This window comes from Trachymyrmex cornetzi, unplaced genomic scaffold (assembly GCF_001594075.2).
Source record: "Trachymyrmex cornetzi isolate Tcor2-1 unplaced genomic scaffold, Tcor1.1 scaffold121, whole genome shotgun sequence".
Taxonomy (NCBI): domain Eukaryota; kingdom Metazoa; phylum Arthropoda; class Insecta; order Hymenoptera; family Formicidae; genus Trachymyrmex; species Trachymyrmex cornetzi.
Window position 1 is genome coordinate 1227851 of NW_017295773.1, and position 11541 is coordinate 1239391.

The 11541-nt window shown below is 34.1% G+C and overlaps 1 protein-coding gene across 2 annotated transcripts; it reads left to right on the forward strand.

Annotated features, from left to right (window-relative positions):
* The first annotated feature begins 292 nt into the window (after window positions 1-292).
* Window positions 293-5743, forward strand: LOC108767357 (uncharacterized). Of its 2 annotated transcripts, XM_018517215.1 has the most exons (7): window positions 293-487; window positions 622-746; window positions 1287-1676; window positions 2571-3551; window positions 4033-4652; window positions 4737-5281; window positions 5477-5743. In XM_018517215.1, exons 2-7 carry the CDS (start codon window positions 685-687, stop codon window positions 5684-5686), a joined length of 2808 nt encoding a protein of 935 aa, XP_018372717.1. In that variant the 5' UTR covers window positions 293-487; window positions 622-684; the 3' UTR covers window positions 5687-5743. The 2 variants fall into 2 exon arrangements, with proteins under 2 accessions (XP_018372717.1, XP_018372709.1); XM_018517207.1 differs by having other exon boundaries at window positions 4033-5281.
* Window positions 5744-11541: the final 5798 nt, after the last annotated feature.

Consider the following 11541-nt stretch of genomic DNA (forward strand, 5'->3'; position numbering starts at 1 on the left):
TATTTTATTTTGTTTTTATTTTTATTTTTCTTTTTTTAAGTAAATATATCGATGCCTCTTTTAGATAAATTATTTACAACACTCTTAACAACCTACGCATATTGAAAAGCATATGCATGTATATTACGCATAATTAAACGTAACAACGTAATTTTGTCAAAACTTGCGCAGTTTCCCTTTCACGTCCCTTCGCCAAATCCCATTCCAAAACTCAGTATCACGAAATTCGTGCTGGGACAAATGAATGGGCGGCCGATAGGTATGGGAAACGCTAACTTTCGTGCAACGATCTCGTGCTTGTGTAAAAACTAACCTACTGATATGTCAAATCGAATTACCTTATATGTATTTACTCGACGATTAAAAACTCCAAACGTATCTTCACATCGATCGAATTATAATGATGTCTAAAGTGACATTAAATTGTGTTACGTTTCAGAAGATGTAGATAAAATTGTAGATAAAATTAAATAGAGTTCATGAGAAGGTTATTACATTTTTATTAGATTTCTTACCTCAGTATATTTCCACAAATGTAATAAGTACTAAGTAATCGCGTTTGTATCGAATCTGTATTTTTGATTTTATTTCTGATATTTGGAGTATTATTATATCTTTTAGTGACAGAAACAAATCATTAAAGATCGCATACACGTACACTCATACATTTGTGACTCTACTATCATGGATTTTGGGGATATTAAAAGTGAATATTCATCTTCGAATCTCTTCAACGTCGTACGTATGTAAGTTTATCAATGTCTTAATTAATCGTAAGTACTAACTGTTGAAAACTAATGATCTAAAGAAATTAGACAAAAATTCAAACATGTTTTGTTTATTATATGTATATATAAAATATATATTTTATTATATAAATATGTATAAAATATATATATTACAAATGAGAAAGCCCATAGCTGTATACTGATTTAGAAATCTAACAATTTGAGGATCCAAGAATCCCGATATCTAAAAATTTACGCGTTTGCAAATGTGCAGATGCAAATGTCCGAAACGTCATATATCTATTATTAATACTGGATTAATTCTATCTATATCATCTATTACATTTACACTAATTCTGAAAATCTGAAACTTTAACGTTTTGTGCATTTTGCGCTTTAATCTTCCAAAGCCTGTGTCACGCTACGCATGGGAGATTAAAAGTTCCGAATTGACGATTAGAATTTTATCAGTTTTATCATTTTATAAGTAATTTTAAATGTAACGCATCTCTGCGATCAGTAATTAATTATGAAAGTTGCATTCACATTATCTCGCAGACGCGAGAATGGTTTCTCTCAAGACACGCAGCATCGACAATGTAAATCGCCGCGTAAGAGGCTCAAAATAGCGCGAACATTAGCATCACTTGTGATTGACCAGCTGAAGAGTGTTTTTTGGTGTCCTGGCGATTTTCTATCATACATTCGAATGCGTCAAAACTGGCGTCCAGAATTCTTGATGCTGTATCTTTACGATAATCAATGTAGTTGTAACGACAAATGCGACTCGGTATTACGATATGATAAAAGAAATTTGGTCCCGGAAGTCCCAAAGATCTATTCCATTGGTTTGCATTGTGGCGCGAGAAATTTGGGTAACAACGATTATCTCTCAAGCTCGTGTGACACGATAAGGAACTTGAAGAAACGTTTCAATATTGATCGCAGGTAGTAACATTTCTTGAAGTATTTCATATCAATTTGACACTTGAAAATAGAGGAAACAAAACATTTTCAAATATAATTAGATTTAGAATATTTAGATACACCGCCGGCCTAAAGTTTGAAATCCATTGATTGAAAATGTCCACTATATGAAATAAAATCAAACTTATGCATTATAATTTAACATATTTTTATTACTTTATTCATTATTTCATTTTGAAATAATAGATAGTATAAAATGATAGTTTAAAAGATTCACAGAAAATATTTTTTGCAAAAGAAATTTTTTATAAGGAAAATACTAAAGAATATTAAGTTCTTTTTTATCAAAGTATTTATCACTTAATCTGACTGCAAGTTCATTAATTTATTTAGTTGGTTTATTTTTTCTAACAGGAGACTCTTTCAATTATTCTTTTATAAAACAGTCCCTAGCCCTGTTTTGAAAAAAAAAAAAAAAAAAAAAAAAAAAAGATTTTATGATCGTAGTCCATTTCCTCGAAATTAAATATAATGTTATGTCAATCACGATTGTACTAAATATAATGCCTATTTATTTTCAAATTAAAAAAAAATATTAAGTGGAGCACAAATCGAACTTTTAAGTAGTCTTTTACTGGAATATTCTTAAACTTTACATTTATGTAGTTTCAAACTTTTGCTCGACAACATATGTATATATAATATATTTCAAGTGTTTCAAGAGAAAGCATCGACTTTATACATATTTTAATCGTTGCAAACATAGCTGTTATTGCATAAGTTATATCTAAAAGTAATCCTATTACCTAAAAAGATTTTGACTTATATTACATTATAAACTCTATAATTTTATCGTTAAACGCTATTATTTTCACATTGGAAAATGAAAGAACCATATTTTTGTAATAATTTCAGACCTACGATCACATCCAAAAATTGGGTCACACAATCAGCTCCAACATCAAGCTTATCGATAGATGCAATGTCTCTTAAAGCGCATACAGATCGCCAGACAATGATAATCGATTGTACAGAATCGATGGAGATCATCCGTAAATATAATCAAACCCAAGATAGTAATCATAATTCTCATTATAGTCAATTATATAAACATGTTGAAGAGAAAAAAAACACATCAGACATTTTGCGGAATGATCGTGCCATTGACGATCACTCTTTTATATCCGATGGCTCTAAGGACTCTTCTGTGAGAAAAGATTACTGCAATTATGATAGTTCTCGTATGACTAGAGACGCGCAAATTCAAACCTCGAACAAAAAGAATATGCGACGAAGAAAAATTAAGAGAAAATCGAAGCCGGCTACTGAAAGAATCTCTCATCGCAAACATTGCAATAACGAGCCGCGGATTGTCACGGATTTTCGCATTGATTCGCATAGTTCAAGCAGACAAAGCCACCACGACGAGCCGTGGCTGCGCGTTCGAGTTCTGGAGAACAAGCGCGCCGAGTATATCAATAAATTCACGGCCGTGAATCGGCAGATAGAGGAGATAACGGCAACCCTACGGGATACCTGCTGCAGTGGCGAGAGCTCGCGAAATAATCTGGAGAATTGTGACGAATACTTTTCATCGATATCCGACGACGCGAAAGTAAATTGGAGTGGCGTCGAAAACAAGTCGACAATTGTAAGAGAAACAAATACGTCGAAAGAAAAGAATGGTCTGGTAAACATTAAAAGGATCATCGGAGAATTGAAAAGTGACACAAGTAAAAATGTGTCCGAGATTTTGCACGTTAATAGCCTTAATAATAAAACAGTCTTCTCTGCAAAGGACGCTATTTCTTCTTCGAGAAATCCAAACGATTCTTTCGGACGTGACATTGTTCGAGCGATGGAGACAATTTATTCTTCAAACAGGATTTCTATACAGTAAAAAATATTTGTGTTAAAACTGGTCCTCGTTAAAATTTTGGAGTTGAACTTTTAACATATCTCCGAGTGTTAATTTAACATAATATGATTATATGATTAGTTATTTAAATAGGTTTGTGTTAAATTAATATTTAAAACTTCTTAGTCATTAAAACAACGCAATTTATAAGTGAACAAATAACATAAAAATAATCTAGTTTTAAAACGTAATTCTTAGATATATGAATAAAAAATGTATGCGTTAATTTGATTATATTGTGAATGTTAATTTTATTGAAGAAACATACTTCCGTAATTTGTTTCTAAATTTGAATCAAAATGTTACATGTTTTTTTTTGTATTAATTTTTATATAATGTTTGTGTTACACGCTAGCATGTTTATCTTTTGTTAAATTAACACAAAAATTTGATTGGACTGTTTGGGACGAATGAATGTGTAAAATTTAACACACAACAAAAAATTTTTCAACTGTGCAGGAACAAGACGAAGGCGAAATGTCATTTCATCAAACAACTGTCCCTCGATCTAGATGTAATAAAGAACGAGAACGATGAGTTTCAGGAATTCTCTATCAAAAATGAATCCTTTGATAAAGTTTATCTGAAAAATAATTTTACAATCTTAAATAGCGATACGCACAAGAAAGATTTAACTGAAAGTCCCGTCGATTTGAAAGAATCGAGATATTATGAGAAGACCTTTGAGGAGAAGGTAGGCGAGGTAGCCATTCTGAAGGACATCAAGAGAAGGATCGACAGAGACTTCGATGATCCCCCAGGCGAGAGGAGCGAGAACGACACGGAGGATTTTTTCACCGTTTCCCGGAAAAGCAGTAATTTCGATCGTGACAACGTCAACGATGTGCCCTCAGATGTGAGGGCAACAATAATCGAGAAAACCAAATCTACGCCGTTGATCGTCGCGACGAGTCTTGAGCCGACCGAGATACAAATTCACAGCTCGATGTCAGTTGATGCTATGAGCGAGTGCTCGAACAAGAACTCTGCCCTTTCCAAGTACTTCTCCTGCACGCAAATTCCGAGCCTGGTTTCGTTAACGGAGAACGAGGACGAGCTCGCTGTCAAGGCTGACGATAGTATGACTGAGTCGCATTCGAACAACCATTATTACAATTCGCATTCGAACTTTAGTCTGAATAATTATTCGCTCTCCAACTTAGATTGCTCCAGTCTCGATTGTTCCAGCTTCGAATATATCTCGCGTTACGATCCATCCGCGCAGTACATCACTCCAAATAAATCTTTAATTGGAATGGTAAACAAGTCGGACGACACGTTTGAGATATCTGAGGATCGCGAGAGTGTCGCGAAGAATAGAATTTGTAATTGGGAACATCCTCCTCTTGAGGAGAGCGGAGAGAAAGAATGGCAAACTAGGAAACAGTATACGGCCGATTCCACGTTTGAGACGTCCAAGTCTTCGAGGTACGTCGGTTCGATAGACTCGGGCGTATTCAGCTCGTCCCTAATCGATCTTTATCCGGCCGAGAAGTCCTTTTACGCCGGCAAATCGGAGTTTGAAGAGAAACGCCGCGCCGAGAAACTCGATGGACCGTCGACTGTCGTTGATTCCGGCTCGGATAGTAGTTGTACCGATGACACGCTCGATCGGAAGGTGAACGACGTTGTTAGAGACCTTACGAAGAATCTGATACTTTGCGAGAGGAGGGCGAAAATGAAACTGAGAGCGAGAGACACGCGTTACGTATGTATAAATTTTGTAAAGAAATTTTGTTATATACCATAATCACTGATTTTCTAATGGTCCAAACTATAGCCTTTCGTCATATTATTAGTAGGCGATTTTATATTTTACGATTAAAATCCGTGCGTTTAATATGTGTGATCAGGATTTGTAAGTGCGCGCCTTTAATCTAATTCGCGGTAACGTTTCCCCTAGACTCAAGACATCCTGTCGCGTGCTTACAAATTTAGCAGAAACCTCTACGACACTTGCTGCGACTTCTTCAACTCATCTCAGTCGTCCACCGAAGACGAGAAAATCATCAGTATCTCCACGCCGTCACTCTTATCTTTATCGGATTCCGAAATTGAAGATTATCAATCGAAACGTCAACGTGTCTGTCGTTCAAATTCAATTCAAATATAAACCTATAATTGAGACAAAAAGTCAAAAAACCGCGTATTTGTTTATATTACTATTGTATAATTCCATTTAGTAAACATTGACGTTTGACGTATTTCCTAGCTCGTTTATCTGTCGTAAATAATGATAAGAATAATTATAATTATGTTTATTATTACTGATAATAATAATAATATTAATTTTAATTGTTCATAAACATGAATATTATACTCAACGACACTTTAAATAAAATATCGTTTTTCTATCGTTAGACTATCGTAAAGAAAAATCTTTATATATGTATAATCATATATAAAATTATACATATATAAAATATGTTCATGTATGTATTTATTTTCTTTTTCTTGTATAATTTCTATCGATATACATAGGAAAAATAAGAAGAGAAATAATTGAAAAATAATTATATATTATTATACAGGCAATTTTTTTTTTCAAATTTTACTTTTCAGAAACTATTTTTTTAAAAACAATTACTAAAATACTTTATGTGTACAATTAGATACATATACTTATATTTAATTATTTATAGATTTTTTTACCGTGGATAATCGTATAATTTCTCGATAAAATGTAATAATTAAAATAAGTATCGAGCATTTAACATAGCTTTATCAGTAGGTATATGAATTAACGCAGTAGAATGCAATTCGATCGTATTATTAAAAAATAAATCATTGTTCTCCTTCGATCGATGTAGCACGATGATAAACTTACGAGCACGACAATCGGGTACCAGTTGATCGCAGCTCGTCTCGACACGTTCGTCGAGAGCAGTTCGACCACATCATTAGACGATACTGACCGTTTCCGCGTTGCGGTTTCCTTTGAAGGGGATTGGAAACGCGCGCGGCACGATGCGACGCGGCGAAGACCGGTGCGAGCCACCCGAGCGGAAATACATAAACGAGCGAACGGAGTCGTTTCGCACAACCGTCCATCCGCGACTGTCAGAGAGGAGGTCTCTCTCTCTTCTCTTACGTAAACGGTCCAGCTGGAAAACGAGAGGAAATGTCCGGATAAACGAGCGTCGCGAGAGAAAGCGGACTCGATCAAAAAGACGCGTCCCGGGACGGAGTCTGCGTTTGATACCTCGGAAATGGGCAATTTCGCATCAGCCTGGACAAGCGAGTTTGACAGTGGAGATACGGGATATTGCGGGAAGAGCGCGCGCGGCTAAAATCCGCGTATTGTTCCATACGTGACACGATAAACTCTTAGAATTGCTGCCATATTCTCTTTCCTCTCGATCCTCTCTATAAAAAATTCTACAATATGTTCTAATAATTTGACTTTTTTATCTTTTTCACTGACTCCACTATATATATATTATTTTAATTTACGAGACAAGTTTTCATCTTAATGTTTGGCGCATCATCTATTTTATTCTATATAATACAATATAATTTTAATCTATGAGTTTTAATTTTATCATCTTATTCTTTGATTTGCATTGGCTTATCAACTTGCAAATTCTTCTCATATTCGACTGTGATTGATTAATTGTTCACAGCTCAAGACCCTACGACCGCTATCTGTTGTAGACCGTGCGTAAAGGCCCATCTATCGTATAATGTCTATCGTAAGCTCTTTACAATGATCGTAAGGGCTGCCGCAGATAAAAAACTTGAGACAGTAAGACGTAAGCAGTAAGGAATTCAACATGTTGGATCGACATTTATCATTTAAATTATGATTATATATAATTTACAACCATAAGAAACTATTCCCTTCAGCGGACTCCCTCGATCCCAATTAGAAGTCACAAATCAGGTCCACTTTCGTCTCATGGAGTTCGGACTCCTCTCCTACTTCATAGTATCTTCGTAGTAGTAACCGTGACAATCACTTTCTTGCGGATCTTTCCTCGGATCTTATCGTCGAGATTTTGGATACGGAATTTAATCGTCCACGACCCCATGTATAGAACTGAGAATGCGGTGCTCGCGTCGAATTATCGCAGAGTACAGGCAAGGATATGTGTCCCACATTGCACGGATTCGAGATTATCACCAGGTGATACTTATTTTCTCCTTTGTGCGAGCCTTCGTGACGGCGCGGCGTATCAAAGAACTCTTGGGGAATTATAGGTATCGCGAGCTACCGAGTATAAGATGCTTTCCCGCGGCTGATCCTCCGTCATCGTGAATGAAAAGGAATTGCGGATTGAGAAGTGCGTCTCTCCGTTCTCTCTCTCTTTCTCTCTCTCTCTCTCTCTCTCTCAATTCCGTTAGGAAAGTAATTATGCTCCTTTCGTTTGTGAATTTAAAGAGAAGAACATTCCTTGCTGAAAATTTGGATAAAAATTCTTCCGAGTGTCCTCAGAGAAAAATTTAGTGCTGGCAACTATATGAATGACAATGATGCAAGTTTTATATTATATTATGTATAATTAATGTACGAGGGCTCTCTCTCTAAATATACTTGAAAATAAGACTGGCTCTGGTTCTCTTTCCACGAGGTATTTATTATATGTAGCAATATATCTGCATAGGTGTTTATGAACGACATACATTAACGTGTCTGAATTTGTAGTTAGACCGCCGTAGTCTTCAGCATTCTGTTACAGTGAGTGGAAAGGCCGCGACACAGACTTTTGCATAACGCATAACCCATATAATGCATAAGTGAATCAATCAATCAGAGTTCTTTTCCTTCCATTTTACGGAAAGACATAATTTTGATTGGCTGATTCTCTTATGCATTATGTGTTATGCAAAAGTCTGTACTGTGGCCAAAACTTTCACTGTAAAAGCACCTCGTACATGTCATCATAGTGAATGAGGTTGATGTTTCTATGAAAATACGGAAGAGATATGTGGTTGAACTTTGCATTAAGTTTGATAAGAGCGGCAATAAAACTTTGGAAATGTTACAACGTGCGTATATAGTAATAAAACGTTCAGTGCTATAGTGCATTTTGGTGATGGAAGCACTTTAAGAATGGCAACACGCGAGGGAATGATGAAGTGTGATCGGGGAAACTATTCACAGTGGTTATGAATTACACATATCGACATTGCCAAGGCTAACATTTAATAAGCTATTACTAATAGCTTATTAGTAATAGCCTATTAGTAATAAATTAGTAATAAATTAGTAATAAATTACTAATAGCCTAGTAATAAATCGGAAATCAGAAGCTAGAGAAATTAACTAATCATAATTAATTATTCTTCTCCCACTCGATTGTGATTGGTCAATTTCTAGCTTCTGACTTCTGATTTATTACTAATGTCTTATATATAGAATGTGTGTTAAGCGGGGAACACACAGTTTTACATAACGCATAAATATGATAGCATGTAATGTCACAAAAAATTTCTACCAATATATACTATTTAGAGATAAAATGTTAGATCTATATCGCATCTCCACATTTACTATGTATACACATTCAACGAATTGTTAGAGCAAAATGATCAACCTACCGGGGTTGCCGAAGGGTCAGGGTGATGAGCGGATACATCTTCTAGGGTCGGTTCAGGGCAATTTTCGTCTCAGGAAACGATTATGCATTAACACCAGTCTGACAAAATAATACATCAAAATTGCCCTCTGCGCTATTAATTCTAATTGTATTACGCTGTTACGTGTTACTAATTTTATTTTTGTAGACTAATCTTTTCTAATATTGAGAGAAGAGAGAAAAGCGGTTATACAATTATCATAATTTAACTATATTACTTTGTAATTACATTTTTGGTGTTAATATATTTATAGTTGAGGAGATATACTGCATTACGATTATTGCAATTATATTATGCATTAACTATATCACAAAAGTGATCATTTCTTTATTTTTTACACATTTATTATTATTGTTATCATGTAAGCATTGTAAACGAATATTAAGAAAATAGTGAAATTCATTATATTTGCAATTACATTTACTACATAAAAATGTTTATTTTATTTCCCATATCTTGATATTTTTGTATATTAATATTTGAAATGATCATATTTTAGAATACAATTTTTTAATATTTGGTAAAACTTTTTTTCTATGTATTTTTATAACCTTTCCAATAATTTCTTAATCGAAAATAATGATCTTCTGTGTAATATAATATTAATTTATTGAATCGGAATAAAAATTCATAGCGCTACTTCATCTATATTATGTCCTCTGTATATTATGTCATCTGTATATATGAGAGCCCACAAAGTGAGACAAAAACCCATTTTGTCCATCTCTAATTTTCTATATGTAAAAATTACTATTACTCATAGAAATTTAAAAGACATAGTGATCTTTTTTTCGAAAATAGAGATTTTAAGACGTAGGTAGAAACTTCAAAACCTTCCTTTAAATTTAAATTTTGCTCATTTTAACAAAATTACAGCTGCTTCAATTTTTAAGTTCGTAGCACTTGTACAAACTTTTCTTCCAACTCAATATTAATTAATTAAGGTAACAGATTATATGACAAAAAAGCAAATGCTTTGGATCGTTATACTACATTCAATTGTAGAGCCAGAAACACATAAAAAAATGTAAGACGCGAGTAAGCAGTAAGCGAATCGACCGATTACAATAGAGAGATAAGATTATGTTGCCTTACATTCTCTATTACAATTAGTCTATTCGCTTACTGCTTACAGGTCTTACCGCCTTACGTTTTTTTATGTGTTTCTGGCTTTACTTTCGGTATGAAATCGGTCGTGTGGGAAGGAGCACGTTGTTCGTGCAATATTGTGTACAAAAGTATCGGGCAGCAGGAGATGGACAAACAGAAAACGATGCTTTTACCACTCGGTAAACAACCGCCGCTCTCTAGCTCACATCGCCGCATCAACATCGTTCTAATCAGGGGTGGGTTAAAATATATGGCACCATTGCGTTTAAAAAAGTATCCCTTTTATTTATCATGACGTACTATATCCAAAAAATGCCTAACGCATTGCTCTCTTATAATTTACTCTTTATTTAGCATTTTTATTTATCTCCTCCATATATTATACTAAATATCACTTTAATCGTGACATATCTTTTGATAAAAATAGACTTTGATTTTCATAGAAAAAGTTTCTCGAATGTAAGAAATTACAAAAAAAAAATTATATCTAATATGATTTCGAATTTTTATATTTGTCATCCGGGGCACCAAAACTGATTGTTTCTATCCTGATTTTGATCTCTTAAACGACAAGTATCTCGAGGATAATAACGATGAAAGCTTCGGTGAGGCACGTCTCGCGGCGGGCCTTTCCCCACCGGCGACGTCCGGATATCTCGAAAGAGAAATTTCCGTCTCGAATGCGATCAATTTCCGTCCGAGAACACAAAATGTCCGGTGTCTCGAAAGGAACATTTTTATTTCAATACTTTCCAACAGATATATATATATGTCTGTTTAATAAACCGAAAATAATGCGTAAACAATAGTTTCAAATTATTCAAGTTCTAAATTCCAATTATCAGCAAGTAATAAATCAAAGCGATAACTTTGATACCTAATTTATCAAACTATCACATACTAAGAGAAAAATGTTTGATAACTATAATTGTATGGTAAAATATATATAGTTAATAGCTTCATTAATAATTATATTTATATAGTTAAAAAAAATATTATATGTGTATTTGACACTAAAAAGGACTCTCTATAATATAAATTATATCTATAGTTAAATTATATTAGAGTTGCAACCATTATAGGTAAACAAAAAAGAGCGGCGGTTTTAAGCTGGTTAATTAAGATTTTATTTAGAGAGCTATTTTCTTATTGAATTAAGATAAAAGAATAAGAGCAGAGGAACTCTCAATGAAAATATGAACTGCGCCCCAAAATTTATTTCGCAAAAGGATGTGTTCTTTGAAGGCTCTTGGTATCGGCATACTTTATCATTGTGTC

Coding starts and splice junctions, on each gene's coding strand:
- LOC108767357 (XM_018517207.1), top strand. CDS start 685: ATGGATTTTGGGGATATTAAAAGTGAATATTCATCTTCGAATCTCTTC. Junction 3,552..4,032: donor TCAAACAGGATTTCTATACA/GTAAAAAATATT, acceptor TCAACTGTGCAG/GAACAAGACGAAGGCGAAAT. Junction 5,282..5,476: donor GAGCGAGAGACACGCGTTAC/GTATGTATAAAT, acceptor CGTTTCCCCTAG/ACTCAAGACATCCTGTCGCG.